This window comes from Cavia porcellus, unplaced genomic scaffold (assembly GCF_034190915.1).
Source record: "Cavia porcellus strain 051 isolate PalLab524CR breed Dunkin Hartley unplaced genomic scaffold, mCavPor4.1 scaffold_6, whole genome shotgun sequence".
In the NCBI taxonomy this organism is placed as follows: domain Eukaryota; kingdom Metazoa; phylum Chordata; class Mammalia; order Rodentia; family Caviidae; genus Cavia; species Cavia porcellus.
In genome coordinates this window covers 81,892,312-81,910,978 of record NW_026947489.1, presented here as the reverse complement: position 1 = coordinate 81,910,978, position 18,667 = coordinate 81,892,312, and the positions used below count along the sequence as shown (strand labels likewise).

At 36.7% G+C, this 18,667-nt stretch overlaps 1 protein-coding gene across 10 annotated transcripts in view; it reads right to left on the bottom strand.

Moving 5' to 3' along the window:
• Positions 1 to 18,667, bottom strand: part of LOC100730274 (neurofibromin) — a 252,327-nt gene that overhangs the window by 31,593 nt on the left and 202,067 nt on the right. For all 10 annotated transcript variants that reach the window (XM_063251196.1, XM_063251205.1, XM_063251202.1 and 7 more), the window contains 11 exons: positions 15,878 to 16,310; positions 14,945 to 15,285; positions 11,355 to 11,557; positions 7,277 to 7,470; positions 5,763 to 5,903; positions 5,326 to 5,605; positions 4,719 to 4,933; positions 4,156 to 4,217; positions 3,801 to 3,915; positions 3,184 to 3,285; positions 762 to 902 (listed from right to left, as the gene is read on the bottom strand). In XM_063251196.1, the coding sequence (XP_063107266.1) occupies positions 762 to 902; positions 3,184 to 3,285; positions 3,801 to 3,915; positions 4,156 to 4,217; positions 4,719 to 4,933; positions 5,326 to 5,605; positions 5,763 to 5,903; positions 7,277 to 7,470; positions 11,355 to 11,557; positions 14,945 to 15,285; positions 15,878 to 16,310 (2,227 nt within the window). The remainder of the gene's footprint in view (positions 1 to 761; positions 903 to 3,183; positions 3,286 to 3,800; positions 3,916 to 4,155; positions 4,218 to 4,718; positions 4,934 to 5,325; positions 5,606 to 5,762; positions 5,904 to 7,276; positions 7,471 to 11,354; positions 11,558 to 14,944; positions 15,286 to 15,877; positions 16,311 to 18,667) is intronic.

Here is an 18,667-nt window from a genome sequence, read left to right as displayed (position 1 = left end):
CCAAAAGTTTCCCTTAGATTCTCCACTTCTTTATTTGCTGTTAATTATATTGATTTTTTTTAAAGATAAGATCTCACTACATAGTGCAAACTGGCCTCAAAGTCACTATGTAGCCTCAAACTCCCAGTGATCCTCCTGCTTCAGCCTCCCAAGTGTGCCCAGCTTCATTAAACTGACTTTTCTTAAGTAGCATTTTCCAATAAGAAAAGGATTACTTTAAATTATTCTTTCATTTGTGAAATGGAAATAGAGAAAACTAACCTCTACCTTGAAGTTATGAAAATTCAAAATAACGAATGTACAGTGCTTAGCCACGGTGTCAGCATCATAGCTATTATTATAATTCAATATTATTAATCCCTGTTGTATTTACTAGTATCAGGCCAGTACCTTTTTTTAATTTTGTTTTTTATATATAGAAAATAAGTATTAAAACTTAAGCTTATTTTAAAAAGAAAAAACCCAAAATTTTAAAACAAGGTAATAGGAGAGTAACAATGTTAATAGATTGCTCACTGTTATTTTTAAATTAGTTACTCAGAGTACAAGATACAGGCATTTAATTGTCCAAACAATATCAGCATGAACTTTTCTTTTCAAAGTTAAGTAGTTTTTATGAGCTGATAACTCACTAACAATGAATTCCTTATAAATATTTGTATTTCAGGTAAGAACTTCTTTTGATACTGAAAGAACTACAATGAAAGAAAAAGGAGTATCAAATGTGAGTTAATACAGACCCCAAAGGAAAGCTTGCCTACCTTGTCATTGAATATTCGGAGACTATCTAAAGTGTGCAGGTTTTGTTCCAGAAGGGCAGTGCCTGCTGAATACAGGTTGATCTCATCCAGCTGCAGCACAGCCATGGCCACCCAAAAGAGGGCTCTGTGCAGTGGGGAGTCCTGGGGAAGAAGATGTGCTCTGGCTTAGTAAGACCAACTGGCAAACAGACACGTTTCTGCACGCTGTAGTGTGAAATGAAGTAGTCTATCTCATCCAATTATCCATGTTTTCTCTTTTGATGAGGGTAAATACATAGTAAGTCTGCTGTCCTTATAAGAAAGAAACTGGTAGCTGACCTTAGCAACCTGTTTAATTTCTTCCTGTTTGGAGTCTCAATTTTAAGCGCTAAGGTGTGCTGATCCTGCTGGAGTAACCGCTCTTGCATTTGCCACTTTTTCCTTTTGTCTCTGTCTGTCTCTCTGTCTCTTCGCCCTTCTCTTTCTCACCCCTCCCCTCCAAAATGGGACTGGATGGCGAAGCCTCATACAGGTGAGGCAAGCACTCTACTCATCAGTACCCCCAGTCCTATCCCTTCTTACTACCAATGACACCATCTCACCCCAGCCTCATGTATTCTAGATGTTGACTCCTTCTGCCTCCAGTTCTTTTCTAATCCAACGCATCCTAGTACTAGAATGCTCTACGTCCAGCTTTTGACTTTTTTTTTTTGGTTTGGCAGTAAATTCCCAAACTCCTTTCTGAAGAGTGTTTAATGTTACATTTGTTGTATTCAATCTTCACAAACTTCTTTCTTACTATTTTGTGGGTTTCTTGGAACTAGAATGTCCCGCCCACCACCCTGCCCTGCTCGTACAGTCCTGCTGCACCTTCACAGCTCAAGATGTGTTCGTTTTCTCTCTATACTAAATCCTATCAGTCCCTTTCATTTAAACTCTAACCTTCAACTTCTTATCACTTATACTACTGCAGTGATTTCTTGCTGCTCTGAATTCAAGCTGTATGTTATTGGTAATTCTTAGTTAGCACTGTGCTATATAAGAGAATAGAAGGACTTTAGAGTCAGACACCTTTACATTAGAATCAGAGTTCTGTGTTTTATTAGGAATGGGACTCTGGGAAAGTCAATCTTTCTGCGTCTCATTTTTACTATGTAAAAAAAAAGATAAAAGAATAACTTTATATCATTTAAGATTAAGATGTCTGTAGGATATTTACCTTTACTAAGAACATAATAGGTATTATTTTTAGTACCAGGAATCGAACTCAGGACTATGTGCTTGCGAGGCAGGTGTTTATGCCACGGGGTTATATCCCTACCCAATAGATCTGCATTCATGCTTTTTTTTTTTTTTTTTTTTCGTTCTACCAAGAATTGAATTCAGGACCTTGCACTTGCCAGGCAGGCACTGTACTGCTAAGCTGCACTCCTGGCCTAACTACTTCTAAGACTGGCTTATCTCTGAACTCAATTCAAAGTACTGTCTGCCTCTAGAAACTGGAAGATAATACTCTGCCATTATCTTGTCTATTCATTTTATCAGTTTGGAACCCATGATGCCCAGATGCTAAATCACCTGCTGAAGGTAAGAAAGATGACATCAACTCAGCTCATGATAAAGAATGGCTATGCCATTTTACTCCTTTTAAATATTATTAGGGCCAGGCCGGGGATTCAGCTCAGCAGCATGAGCACCTGGCAGGTGAGTGCGAGGTACCAATAAATAAATAAATAAAATTTAAAAATAATAAAATAAAAAGAATACTAAATAATAAATATCATCAAGGCCTTGTATATGAAAGGTCTCCTCTATCTTTGAGCTATGCCTCTAGCCTAGCATCAAACACTTTTGAGGATAAGATTTACTTCTCCACAGTATTGATCACTAAGTAACATACTAAGTATTTTACTTAGTTTATCATCCATCTACTCCTCAACCTCCACATCTATCCAGGAATGTAAATACCATAAAGACAGGCAATTCTACTGGCTTTGTAATTGCTACCCTCTAAGACAGTATCAAGCATATAGCAGAGGCACAAATAACAGAAAAAATTAAGAATACAAAATGATTTCTTTAGCACTGGTGAGGTTTAAAAAAATTATAGGTACCTGAGAACACAAACTGCATTACCTATTCTTTTGCTAATGTATCTCCTTCAAACAACTAAAAAAAATTTTTTTTTGAAACAGGATCTCACTCTGTAGTCTAGGCGGGCCTTGAACTTGAGGTGATCCTTCTGCTTCAGCCACTCAAGTGCTGGGATTACAGGCGTGTGCCACCATGCCCAGCAAAACAACTAAATTTTATGGCAAGAAGTTCTGCTTTCACTACAGCTTTTTCCTATCATCACTTCTCATTTTCTGAACTCTTTATAAGAAAAGAACATGTAATACTAATACCCAAAAGAAAGAAAACTCATGTTCTATACAATAATTACCTTATTAAGTAGTGGCTGTAATTTGGTGAGTGCTATTACTGTAGCTTCTATTAGAACTTGGCTGTTGTAAGTATCAGGTCCTTTTAAGCAGCTCTCAAGTGCCTTTTAGGGAAACAGAATTCTTCATTTTACTTTCACTGAAATAAAACATTATCTCTAAAACTGAATCTCACCATCAGTTTAGGACCATTTACTTACTTGATAAGTATCAGAATTATTTGTAACACAATGATTATCTTGGTAGTCAGAGTAATACACAGTTGATTTGTTTTAAAAATTTCTATACTATATTTGAATAGGTCAAACATTACAGTAATTATAAATTATGTAACTCAATAAGGCTATAATTTTACTATATAATTAAGTGCTTTGAAAACTGATGAAACAATAAGGGTACCTGCTTAGCAAAATAGGCAAAATACTTACTTTTCTTTGAAAGACATTTAAAGAGGATTTCTTCAAAGAATTATAATAAGAAAAATAGTAAAACTCATTTTTAAAGGTTACACAAACAACATACAAGGCACTTTGTTAAATCTAAATGACTTTTAAGAAGTGGAAGACATGATTTACAACTTGGGAGCCACAAATATTTGAGAGAAGGGAGAGAGAAGTACCTTGCTAAGAATACGGATAATCTGCTTTATTTGCCCATGAGACACTCGTTTGCTAATACAGCCAAAGACCACAAGAGCTCTTGGTTGCAGGGATGGATTGTACTGGAATGCAAATCTGCAATTAAAAGATCCACAGACTTTATGAAAACTGTTGTGTGTGTTTACAGAGTACACTAAGTAAGATTTACTGCTTGGACACTAATACCTTGTTTTCTTTTCTTTTTTTTAATTGTAGGGATCAAATCCAGGGCCTTGCACGTGATAGGCAAGTGCTCTACCACATAGCTATGCCCCCAGTCCCTGTTTTTTCAATAATACACATACTTTTACAATTCATTTTTAATTTGAGACACACCTTTGGGCTAGTTCTGTCCACTGGTCCAGCCATTTACATGTTGGAATATCTCTCATACATGCCTGGGGGCAAAAGAAGAAAACGCTGAGTATGTATGTGTACATACATTTTTAATAAACATTTAAATAAAATTCATTATAATATCATTACTGCAAACACATGACTTTTTTCTTTTCAGTGTTACTGGAGATCGAAGCCTTCTGCCACTGAGCTACACCCCAACTCCTTAAAGCCTAGAGCCTCTACAATGAGCTACATCCCCAGCCTTTTTTTAAAAAATTGAGTCATGGTCTCAGTTGTCCAGGGTTGGCTTGAACTTGTGATCCTCTTGCCTTGGCTTTCTGGAGTGCTAAGGTTTATAGGTATGGGCCACCATTCCTCTATACACATGATATTTTTTTATTTCTTTTAATAGGTGACATTTGTTACCGATAACACATTCCATGAAAGTGTTTTAAATATTAACTGTATGATAGCAGAATCAACTGGTATTTTTGTACAGCAATAGTGGATTTTTAAAAAATGATTTTTCACTTTATTTCTTATCATTTTCTCCTACATACCTCCATGATCTCCAACAAAGCTTCTGTGACTGTTTCTAAGGATGTCAATGCAAAAGTCTCCCTCTCATAGGAGCCAGGAGAGAATGACCTATCTCGGTAACTGGATCGGAAGGCTATGACAGCTGCTGATTTAACTTTGCTAATGCCAAACAGCAAGTAAAATTTGGGTAATGAGAACTCTGTTAGACTGAGTCTCAAAACTTGCTTGGTTTCTTCTGTAAAAGAGAAAAGAAACAAGACACTTGAGGATGCTGTTTCACTTTGAAAGTAGAAAATGTGATCATCATATAAAAACATGCGCCTTAGGTTAAACCACTAGACATGTGTTAGTGCCCACTGCTTTAGCTCCACTTAACTACAGTACTATTAATATAATGCTGCCAACTTAACCTGTTTAGCTTATACAGTATAAGCACCTAAAGATTAGTTTGATATGCAAAGTAACTTACTCCTTTTCATTTTGATAAAATTTCAACTCATTATTGTACACTTACATTAGAGGCTTGGTGTTAAGACACCACTCTAAATAGTAAGAAATTATAGTAGTCAGGGGAAGTAAAGTGGACAGAGGAACTGATGCAATGCAAATTACTTTCCTGGAACTTACCGCTGAAGTGAAGCTGTGAACAAGTACACAAAGAGTGGATGATATTAATGACTAGTCCATGTGTGGAAGCTCGAAGGGACAACGGGCCTGTGGCTACTAAGAAGGTAACAACGTGGAAGAGGTAGGGGAGATGAGCTGCCACATCCAGGGAGTTATTGAAGGACAACATCAACATGTAGCGGGCTAAAATAGCAATATCATCCCACATAAGATGTTGTTCCAAGGTGGGCGTCGGAGACAAGCATGTCTTGTCAATTATTTTGCACATCCTCCCAATAACCTGTGAAGAAGCAGGGCTTTAAAAGATACGGGACTAAAAGCTGTATTACAAAACTTCAGTATCTTAACTATTAAGTATCTAGTTAAAAACAAAATCCTCTTCAAGACAGAAACAGATACATTATGCCACTGACAGAAGGCAAAGGAAAAGTGATTACCTTGCTTGAAACCAGTTTCACATTTCCAGAGGCTAAAGCTACAGCAGTATCTGCCATCACTTCAGCTTTTATTGATCCCAAGCCTCCGGTTGCACTGGTTTTGATGAAACTGTCTAGTACAACATCAAGCAGATCTGTAATCTATGAAAGCAGGGAAATAGCATGTTTTCAATTACACTACCAACTTTTTTTAATTTAAAAATATTTAAAGAGCAGCCCAATCAACATGAAAATTCTCTTTTACTTGAAGCCCCTCCAAATACCAGATTTTATTTAGAGATATACCAGTAAATATCATATATCATAAACTAATGGAAAGATTAAGATATTCACTTGGATCCTTCAGAGTAAGAGATTAATAAAGTTTAAAAATTTGTCTTACAAAGTTACAAAGCCATTTCTGTGTTCTTCTAAGACAGTAATGATGTGACCAATCTTACTGTTTTGAAATACAGAAAGTGTCAGCGAGTACTGAGAAATTTTCTAGGGCTATGAAACTGGCTCTGAGGTCTCTTTAAAATTATGTGTATGATTTACAGCACTGCTTGATTAAGCATACTGCTTTCTTAAGTGTTTACTTTGAAGAAACAGTATATATAATTCTCATCAGATTAAAAGTTATTTATTTTAATTAGTTAGTTAATTAAGACAAGGTCTCATTCTGTAATCTAGGCTGGCCCTGAACTCACTATGTACCCTGGGCTGGCCTCAAACTCAGGGCCTCAGCCTCCAAGTGCTGGGATTACAGGAATGTGCCACCACATCCATCAATACAACCTGTGTTTTAACAGTGGTATTCTTACTGCTAGCACTATAAATGAAAGCAAATGTCCCAGAAACATCCATATGGAAACATTTACTGAGCTGGGTGTAGTGGTCTGTGCCTACAGGCTCAGCACTCTGGGAGGCTGAGGAAGGAGATCACAAATTACAGCCCTGCCTGAACCTGGGACACAGCAAGAGCCTGTCTCAAAACAAAAAATAAGAAAAGGCTTGGGATCATGGCTCTGTGCAAAGGCTCTGGTTTAATATTTGAAGAGAAGATACAGGACACAGGACAGAGGACAGGAGAGAGGAGTAGGGGGAGGCATAGTAAAAAGGAAAAAAGGGGAGGGAAGAAAGATGAGAGGAGAGAAGGGAAAAGGGGAGAAGAGGGGAGGGTAGAGGAGGGAGAGAAGAGAGGCAGAGGAAAGTTATTTAATGACATCCCTGGTATGCAGAGGTTGGAGTACATTTTAAATCACTATTAGAAATGCAACTGGATTTCTACAATTACCTATAAAATTAAACCACAAAAAATAGTAAAATAGTTAGTTTTTCTCTGGTTTTGAGACATGCATTAGATTTTTATAATTTCAAACCAGATGAAGAGGTTGGTAAGTGTCTGCTTGCTTTAGAAATAAGGAACTGCTTTATATAGTTACTGTGTATCCTCTGTGTCTAGTACAAAGAAGGCATCAAATAACTATCTGTACAAAGGAGATACTACATAAACATTTGCACAAACTCCATACCTGCCCAAGGCTCCCCCATATTTTTGCTTGAATAGATGGATACATCTGTTTCTCATTTATAGTCATTGTTATCAGCTTGTCAAGAATAGCAGTAACTCTTTGTCGTTTGGCATCATCATTATGCTTACAAAAACGGACGAGATTTGACAACCATGGGGTCATATATTCCAAACAAAGGTGTTTCAATTCAATACCTTGAAAAAAAAATACACTATCAGCATAGACTGTCTATGAAAACTACATCAACAGTTATGTTAACATAAAGGGTTTTGGGTTAACATAAAGGGCAAAATACGGTCCAAAGGAAAGGGACTTGACAAATACATGTTTGAAGACAAGAAGACACTAAGCCTTGAAGAAAGTAATTGTAAAATCCAGTAAGTCAGTTTTTGAAAAGTTCCTTTTTTTTGCCTTTTTAATAATTTTGTTTCTGAAGGATTTTTATTACATTTCATCTCACTATAACAGGAATATGTAACAATTATAGTTTAGTAAAAAGAAAGCATTATCATAAAAGTGAAAGTAGTATTAATATATTGGCGTATCACCTTATCTCTCCTTAAGCTTTCAAATTTTTGCAGAGATAATGTACATTTATGTGTGTGTCTAAACATTAAAATCTCCAATCCATGAAAACTAGGACTTCGCTACCTATGTATTGTATGCTGAATCTTGAATCCTGAATATTTTTCCTTTAAACATTATATTGACATTATTTATTTATGGTTACACATTCTACAAAACTACATTTAAAATTCTTTTTAATTTTAATTTTTGAGATAGGGTCTTGCTATACATCAGGTTGACCTTGATCTCACTATGTAGCCCAGGCTGGCCTTGAACTCAGGGCAATCCTCCTGCCTCAGTCTTCTGATTGCTGGGATTACAGGTGGTTCCAAAAACATTTTCGAATTTATTTTTTTAACAGACTTTAGAGGCTGGGGGTTTAGCACAGTGGCACAAGAACCTGCCTGGCAAGCATGAAGTTGTGAGTTCGATCCCTGGTACCAAAAAAAAGAAAAAAAAAAAAAAAAAAGACTTTAGAATATAAGATACACAACACAAAATTAGGCATTTTAACTATTTTTAAGTGTGAAGTTCAATGGCATTCACATGGTTGTATAAATAATGCCTATCCATCTCCAAGACATTATCTTCCCAATCTGAAATTCTGTAACAAAAACTTATTTTTCCTTTTTTTTTTTTTTTTTTGGTGATACTGGGAATTCTATACAAGGCCTCGTAGATGCTACGAAGTACCCGCAAACCCCTGTACTTGGACTTGGGACTGAACCTGAACTACAACCCCAGCCCTCTTGTTATTTTTGATTTTGATTTATTTTGCTAAATCATTAAGTTTCCTAGGCTAGGCTTGAACTCATGATCTTGTTTCCCCAGCCTCCTTCTGGGATTACAGGTGTGCACTACCACACCCAGCTAAAAAAACCACTTTAATTAAAACATCCATATAGAGAGCCAACAATTTGATCAGTTTTCTATTTGATTGTTGGATTCTCTGCAAGTAGGCAGTAAATCCATGACAATTAGAGGTCATAACAAGTGTTTACTTTTGATGATGAGATGGCATTGAGTAATAAAAGATACTTCTGAATCTTGGAAATGTTCTGGATCTGAAAGAGACATTCAGACACACTCACATGTAAAAGTGTGTTAAATTGTTGCTGGGCATGGTGGTACATGCCTGTAATCCCAGCACTTGGGAAGGAGGTGGGAGGACCACTATGACGGAGGACAACCTGGGCTACAGAGTGAGTCTAGGGCCTACCTGAACTACACAGCGAACTATGGTGATTCTTTAAGGCAAATTCTAAAAAGCAGAATTACGAGAGCAAAGATATGACTATCCTTAACCATCCTGAAATCACTTCCAAATTACTTTCTAGTAAAATTATCCCACTTAATGCTGCAGAACATTAGCACTTGCTTTTTCATTTTTAAAGTGGAATATGCTAGCTCATTATTCTTTCAATTTACATCCCTTTGAACTCAGCGAACACAGGGCCATCCCTTTTACTCTGAGTCAGGGTCTTGCTAAGTCACCCAGGCTGGGCTTGCGTTTGTGTATCCACTCTAGTCTCTCACCACGCTTGTGTAGCACTCATTTGTTTGGCATACATTATTCATTCACGTTTTTCAGAAACAAGAGTCTCCTTAATGTAGCCCAGGCTGGCCTCAAACTCATAATCTTCCTGTCTCTCCAGTGCAGGGATCATAGGCATGTGTCACCAAGCCCAGGTGTATATTACTGTTGATTCATTCTTAAGTTATAAGAGCTCTTCATGACTAGATATTAATCTTTTCTCATATTTGGTCCAAGTTTATCTTCTGTTTACATTTATTGTTCACATTCTTTGTTGAGACATGTTTTGAAATTTTTCAGTCAAAGCTGTTTGGCTACTTTGTATCATTTTTGTTTCACATGTCCTCATTCATCTAGAAAGCAGTTCCTTACTCTTCTTTTATTAATGGTTCTATTTTTTTAATTGAACTCTTAATTATACCTAAATCTTATTTGGTTATCTTGTAGTGTTCTGAAATGATTTAATATTTCTCTCCCTCTCCCTACTCTGCCACTCCCCCTAACTCTCGTTCCCCCTCCTCCTCTGTAATGCTGGGAATCACACCCAGGGCTTTGTGCATGCTGGGCAATCACTCCACCACACTAGCCCTGTGATGCTATTTATCACTGTTTTGATCTGACTGCTGAATCTTTTATTTTTATTAAAAAATTTTGGGGGGAGTTCTTTTAAGAGAAGTCTCACTATAAAGTTCAGGCTGGCTTTGAACTTGACTATGTAGCCCAAGCTGGTCTCAAACCTGTGGTCATTTCCTGCTTCAGCCTCTTGAGTACTGTGATTACAGGCACGCACCACCAAGTTTTTGACTGCTAATTCTTAAACATCCAGACATCTATAGTTTCAAGTTTGTTTTCTTTACTTTTAGTATTTTCTTAACTATTCTTGTACTTTCATGTAGAACTTAAAAATCATTTAAATTCTGTCTCCAATCTCAGTCCTCAAATTCCATGGCTATTTTTATGAGACTGCATTTCAAATTTTCCTCTGTAGGAAGAACTGTTCATGTATGTACATAATATACTTGGCCTTTCACTCAAATATTTTCTTATGTTAATACCTATCAATAAAGCTTTATACTTTTACTGTTTTGTCATATTTTTTTAACTTTGGAAGTACGAGGGATGGAACTCAGGGCTTCTGAACTGAGCTGTATCTCCAGGACTGACATTTATTTCTTTATTTAATTCAAGACAGCGTCTTTATGCTTCAACTCAGGCCAGGCTGAAGCTTATAATCCTCCTGCCTAACCTTCCTAGAGTGCTGGGATTACAGGTGAGGGACACCATTCTCACACCACATTTTATTAGGCTTTAATTTTTGTATCTTTCACTTGGAAAATATAAAGTGACCTAGTTGTGATGAACTGTTAAATCTCTACATTACCTTCTATGAAAAGATAAAGAAATGTGTCAAATGAAGAAAAATAAAGACATATATATTATGTCTTGGAAGAAAATATTAAGAACTAAGCTGGGAAATCAACATACTTCTATAAAGATGGACACATAAAAAACCGATCCTAAATTTATGAGATTAAAGCCAACTCAGAACTAACTCTGGTCCATGTATCATGTACCAATCACAGGAATCATATATGTCCAACAAAAATTACAATTTCCTTAAAATCAGGAAACAATATAGATGCCATTTTTTGTGGACTTTTTCACTGAGGAAAAAAATGCTGAAGCTCATTAAACAGTGAAAAAAATACTTTAAAATGGTTCAAAAACATGTAAGGTAACAAAATCTTGCCATTTTGCTTTTATTGCCAGAATTTGGTGGAGTTCTCAATGTGTCCTATCATGGATTTCTTTCAGGGTTCCTTTAATTACAGAGTACCACAGATGAAAAATGTTAAGAGATTAACAAGTAAAAATAAAGCAAGTGAAAGGTTTCACTGGTAAGTTCTGAAACAAAAAGGTTTTGTTTGAATTTTCTTAGAATCATTGTTAGTATTAAAGAAAATTATCATTACTTACTAGATTTGCTAAATCCAGAAATACACTCTTCCAAAAATTCTAACGTGAGGTGTGGCTCATTGGCTGCCAGTGTTTTACTAATAGAGACAATAAAGAGGGTGTTGTTGGCAGGGATACATAAACCTGATGTCTCTAGTAACTGGCCCTCGATTTTTAAATTAAAAGTACAAGTTAAGGCACACAGAAGATTATAGGCAGCTGACCTAGGAGAAAACACAAATGAAGTTGTTTTAAAACTTTTTCCTTACCATACCAGTTTTTTTCATAACATATAATGTGAGGTTCTATTACAAAGCATGAACAACTATTTTTAAGTTTTATGATCAATTGCAGAAAGACATACGCCAAACCCAAAAAATCCCTGAATCATTTAGGAAAGAGAGACTAGACAAAACTGGAAGAGCAAGGTGAGACCCTTCAAACATGTGGGGGTAGGCCTTGCTAGACGGCATTTCAGTGGAACAAACATGAGAGGTTTACGGTCCTAAGGTAGATCCACAGAAAAATAGACTATGGCGCATCATGTTTTTAGTGAAGACGAAACTCAAGTTTTGGTTTCCACTCTCTTAGATCCTGTTATAATGAAGATCATGAGAAATGAAGTAGCCACTCATCAAATTAAAACACGCTTTAAGCATCATTTGAATTTCTCTGTCCTTATAAGTTATGCTACAAACTGAAGGTCAAACCCAAAGTTAAGTATAATCCTTCATTTTTTTTCTTCTACAACCTCATTACATCATACATAACCACTGAAACAAATAAAAAGCTGTAATACCCAGGTTCCATTAGAACCAAATATTCTCTTATAAATGGCTGAAAATATATTTAAGCATTTTAGGAGATGGCTTAAAGAACTCCGATTCAATTTTAAAATTCTATTTTTTTCTTCATGCAGCAAAAGAAATAGTTTACTCCGTAAATTTCAGGATTTCCTTACCTCTGAACTGTCATCAGCCACTGTATTTTCGCGGCCACCACACAGAAGGAAAAAAGTCATGAACATTTAGTTTGTCCAAAAGCCTTTATTTGGGGATGACAAGCTTCAGTAAAAACTACAAGTTATCAACTTGTACCAGCAGGAAAGAGCACAAGTTCACTCACGCAAACTACGGTACTGTCAAAAGACTGTTAGCATTCTTCAGCAAAGCACACTGGATCAGAAATGACTGGCAAGTGCACAGTTTCATTTTCCTCAATTAAAAATGTTAATGTTTCTAAGTTTATTTATTGTTTATTAAATCCTGGGGATTCTAAGTTACTCTATTTTGTTACTACTGTTTATTCTGTATAATAGCAATAAAGAATTGGGCTTCCTCTGCTGGCAATAGATGCCACAGAAATGATGAGATAAAGGAAGCCAGGCATATGCAAAATTCTGTAAACCATTTATGGGAGTTCATGGATGAACCCCATGAAAGTCAGCCAGATTAAAAGATCTAACTAATTTGTTTACTTTTTCCCTATTTTTTGTTTGTTTGTTTGTTTGAGACAGAGTCTAACTATGTAGTTCATGCTAGCCTTGAACTCACTATGTAGCTCAGGCTGGCCTTGAACTCACAGTGATCCTCCTGCCTCAGCCTCCCCAGTGCTGGGATTACAGTCATGTGCCACCAAGTCTGGCTTTCTTTTCTCCCTTTTAAATGAAGGACAATTTGGAATCCTAAAAGACCCACTATAAAACCTGTATTTTATACTTTTATATTCTTCCCAGAGAAGTTTCTGAAGCTAAGCATTTAAACAGGTTGAGTATCCCTTAGCAAAGTGCTTAAGAACACAAGTGTTTCAGATTCTTTCTCTCTCTTTTTTATTTTGGAATCTTCTTACAGACTTAATTGGGTAGCTATCTTTAATTCAAAATTCTAAAATCCAATATGCTCTGAAATATGAAATGTTATATGAGTCCTGGACAGAATACTCAAAAATTTTCAGATTTTGGAGCACTTTGGATTTACATTTTCAGTGTAGGTATGCTCAACTCTTTTCTGTGAAAATCCTAACAATCTGAAGGTACTTGAGATAAGAAATTATCCTAAAATGAAGAAGAGAGTGGAGAAATGAGAGAAGAGGTACAAAGAGACCTTAGAAGGGAGGAAGAAGGAAGTGGAGGGGTACAGTATTTACTAAGCACAAATGGTTTCCTTGGTGATGCTAACACATATGATAGGAAGCTAGGGCTCAGAGACTTCAGTACTTCCTCAAAGTCACACAAAGCCATACAGCCGCAGATCTAGATTAAATGAAATCGACTGACTCCACAGGTCATGTTTCTTCCATATTTACATTCAAATTAGTAAGAATATAAAAAACCATTTATACTCTATTCAGATCACATATTGGTCTTAGAGTTCTTTCAAGAATCCTATTAAAGTGACATTTGAGATGTGATCAAATATAAAATAAATATTTAACTTTTAAAAAATTTATTACAGCAAAAGACATATTTGTATTAACTCCCCTCAAAATATTCCGGGTAACTTCAAACACATTTATCCTACTATTCTTGTCATTTTCTAAAGCAGTTGTGGAAGTTCTGCTTTGTGACTGGTTTTGAGGTTCATTTGCACTGCCATGGCTGCCTTCATGTCCTGAATCAATTCAAACGCTTACTTTTCATGATCATTTTTACCTTTATCAAGAACCAGCAGTTGCATGTTGCAGCATCCAGTAAACAAGGTAGATGAAGACACCAAGCTGTGTTTTTATAAGCCTGTTTTTCCACTTAATTGGCACTCAAGTGTCATTCACCAGATTTTTGATAACAGCTCCTAAAGAGGACTTCCAGAACTGCTTCAGAGAGTGGCAAGAACACAGATAAGTGTGTCTGAACCAGTGAGGAGCATTTTAAGGAAGATTAATGGCAACAGGTCTTTTACTGTAGTAAGTCTTAAAATGTAAACATTTAATGTACATTTGGATTATCTCTTTGTAAGTGGAAAATACGCAGTAATGTTCTTTGAGTTACTGAACATTAAGTGTCCCTTTGTCTAACAATGCAAATCTGATCTGACAGGAAACTTAGCAGTGATATATATATATATTTTTTTTGTCTTTTTCGTTTTTATCGGTACCAGGGATCGAACTCACGACTGCCTGCTTTTGAGGCAGGCGCTTATGCCGCTGAGCTAAATCCCCAGCCCCAGTAGCAGACTTTTTTAAAAACAAGTTTCTTTCTTTCTTTTTGCTTTTTTGAGATTGGGTCTTACTAAATAGTTCAAATTGGCCTCAAACTCACTGTAATCCTGCCTGAGCCTCTCAAGTGCTGGGGTTACAGGTGTGTACCACCACTACTGGCTTAAAAGGAGATTTACTTTAAGAAAAAAAAGTCTGCTATGTCTATGTTGTCTGTTTTAGATGAAAGTTTCCTGGAGAAAGAACACACATTGGTTTAGAGTGAATCACCCTATTGAGAATTCCACAATTCATGTGAATACCCCACAATGCAATGAGATCACACTGGTTAACCAACACAGCATACCTTCCAATTTACAGTACTAAGAAACAGGCTTTCTTAAGAGCTTATTTAATGGTCTCTTTTGGAAGAGCAAATCCTGGATAAAGCTGAATTAAAAATGAACCAAAAAACCTACCGTAAACTAGGGTCTGAACTGCCTAAATTAAGTAATGCAATATTGAGCAGTGTCCCAGGGACATCTTTTGGCCGGATTTTGGTGTGCTGGGGGATGGAGTCGGGCTGTGACAGTTCCCAGCGGGTCCGGATATGAATGATAGACTGGACGATAGCTTCACACTCCTGGTGCATGAAGGTAAGCGGTGTGCCCTGGTTGGCAATGGTTAAGGTGAACTGGTTCTCATCCACTAGGCAGATTTCTTCGATTTCTGAGGCATAGTAGATGTCGTTTAGAAAGACTGACTGCCCCAGGACCTTTGTTCTCTCTGCCGAGGTTACTTGTACAGCAGTAGAACCAACCTGAAAAGTGAGGGTGAAGGGATAGAGTGGAGAATACTTAAGTTCCACCACGTAGAATTTGAAGAGGCTCCAAAAAAACCAACCAACCAACCCACTCATCCAACCACTATGTTTGCCATTTAAGGAGTCACTACCATTATATATTCAAATAGGTTCAATAATTACTGTGATAAATACCCTCAAAAAAACAGAAAACAATTTAATTTTTAAAAAGGCTGAGATGCTTATAGACAAATACTAATTTTATTCAGAAAGATGGTGCTTCTCACCAAAAAAAAAAAAAAAAAAAAAAAAAAATCATTACAAATAAGAACTCTGGATGTAGAGGATGTAGCCCACAAGGTACTTTCCACATTTTTACTATTTGACTAACAACAAATTTTAGCACCTTTTCTACAGCACTCTTCTGCCTCCAACCCAATCTAAGGTACAGTTAAGTGTACATGTCTCACGTTTCCTGCAGGACCTCTATAAAGAGAAACTTTATCTTTACACATCTGGACTGACATTAGATATACAGCTACAAGGGTACATAGGGAGGTCTGGTTTGTTAAGAGAAACAATGAATCAAAAAACACGAAACAAAACTTGCCTTAATAGAAACCTTGGTATCTTTGTGGGCTAGCTTGAGAGCATTATGGAACACCTTCAGATCCTCTTCCAAAGCCAAGGTGGCAGCGGGCAGTTTCTGCTGATCATGCTCTATGTGTTCAGCCAGTTTCCCAGGACAGTCTATGAAAATTAGTCTCTTGCTGCCTTTGAGACCAGTCAGCAGCCTCTCATGATACTTGGTATACTCCCTAACCCAGGAGTTACAGTTATAGATATACACTGCAGAGACGTTGTCGTAAGCAAAGCCAGGAAAAACAACAAACCACTTGGAGAGAAAGTCCGTTTTAAAGCGATTGCTAGGCCCAGTATGGGTAAGGTCCACTACAATTTCATATGGCTTTGCATAATATGGCTTTAAAGTGAGCAAGACATGATATATCAGCAAATCGCCATTGATTTGACCAGTTTTGAACCTAAGGAAGATAAAACAAAAGGCCAAAGACTTAAAAAGCTCTGAATAAATATACAAATGCCATTAATCTATTTTTTAAATTTTCTGACTTACTTTCTAGAGAACACAATAATAGAAGACAATTATTCTAAGTCTAAATTCATAGTTCCCCTACTGTCTGTCCCTGATGGTCTCTAGTGCTGGAGACTGAACCCAGGGTCTCTGCACTGAGTCCCCAGCATTGTGTTTTGTTGTTGTTGTTTTGGTTTTTTTGAGACAGGGTCTTGTTATGTAGTTGGGGCAGGCCTTGAACTCACGATGTAGTCCAACCTGGCCTTGAATTTGTGGTAATCTTAATGCCTTAGCCTACTGAGTGCTGGGAGATTACAGGTGTGCACCCCTACACCTTTTTTTTTTTTTTTTTTGTAGTTTTTGGAGACAAGATCTCACTATGTAACCACAGTGATCCTCCTGCTTAAACTCCAGAGTGCTGGGATTACAGATGTGCACCATCAGGCCTGGGCTTTCTAAAATTTGGAGACAGAGTCTCAATCCCTAAATTGCCCCAGGCTGGACTTGAACTTGTAACCCTCCTGCTTCAGCCTCTCAAAGTGCTGGGATCACAGGTGTGCACCTCCACGCCTGGCTGGATTCAGGTTTTAACATGCTCATGATGGCTGTAATTTATGTTTCATTGCCAGGTGTTGCCAGTAACAACTTGGATAGGAACCACCAGCCTGGAGCTCTGAAGGAAAACTGTTTTAGGCTGTAGCCAACTCATCTATCATACCTTGACCAGAGATTAGTTCACTCAATTGGGATATGAAGGAAAAGCCTGCCAAAAACTGAAGAGAAAGAGCTGTGAAATGAGTGAAACATAGGCTAAGTTTGAGTTGTAGAAAGTGTCTTTTGAGGTCAAATTTTCCCCTGGACTTTTCAGCTGTGTAAGCCAGTTAACACTTATTTTTTTATTAAGCTAAATTAGGTCAGATGTTGTTCAAAACCAGAGTGCTAATCAGTATGAGCAGCTATGATAAGAAAGTCATGAAGAACATGTTACCAGAATTTGAAATCCAAAAAACTATACTAACTTAGAGCCAATGTTTTCAATACTTGATGATTCTAGTAATAGTATTGCTAAATTTGTGAAAGTAAATACAGTATCTTCTAGTTTTTAATTGTTCTGGGTGAATATCAAATAATATGACAAGCTAAACAAGAGAACAGTGTTTCAAACAAGAGAAAAGTGTTTCAAGATAAAAGAAAATGTACAGGTTGAGCATCCCTAATCTGAAAAGCTTCAAAATTTCAAACTTTGAATGTCAACAAACATTACAAGTGGAAAATTCACATCTGATCCTATCTGATAGGCTGTAGCCAAACCACACGCATACTAAAAATACTGTATAAAATTCTCTTCAGGTGGGCTGGGAATTTAGCTCAGTGGCTCAAGAGCTTGGCTGGTAAGCACAAGGTCATGAGTTTGATACCTAGTACCAAAAAACAAAACAAAACAAAACAAAAAAAAAACAAAAACAAAAAACCCTTCAGGTTGTATGTGTAAGGTATACATAAAAAATGAATTTTGTGTTCTGACTTGGGTCCCAAACCCCAAATATCTTATATACATGCAAATATTCCTAAATCAAAGAAGATTTGAAATCCAAAACATGTCTGGTACAAAAGTATTTTTGCATAAAGGGTACTCAACCTGTATATATATAAAATGTACCATGGGGTCACTTATCAAAGGCAATGCAAAACGAGAGATCAACACAAACTGTGTGTGAATGAAAGAACTGCATGGAAGACTCAGCAGCTGAACTGGGTAGAAGGAATCTGGCACTCAACAAGAGAAGGGAGCAGGCAAACAAAAAGAAAGAAAGAAAGAAAGAAAGAAAGAAAGAAAGAAAGAAAGAAAGAAAGAAAGAAAGAAAGAAAGAAAGAAAGAAAGAAAGAAAAAGAAAAAAGCAGAAAAGAGAACTAAAAGCATTACATAAACAACTAGTTTAGCTGTAATAGAAGATTCATGTAGGGAAGTTTTGCGAGATACAGCCAAGAGAAGTCAAATTATTAAGTGCAAATGTTCACTGAAGAGATTCTAGCTTTCAAGGGACTATTTCTCAGAGTATTTCTGTGTACCACTGGCATCAGAATCAACTGTGGTATATGATAAAAACGGAATTTCCCCATCCCAGTCCCAGCACACTAAATATGAATATACATGGGGCGAGGTGGCACTTTTCTTGCTTTTAAAAAGCCTTTCATATGATCTTCACAAACATTTCTTAATCTCTACTGGAAATGGAAAATTACTTAACATTAGCAAAATTAATAAAGGACTAGCATGACCAAAGCTATCTATCTATCTATACAAGA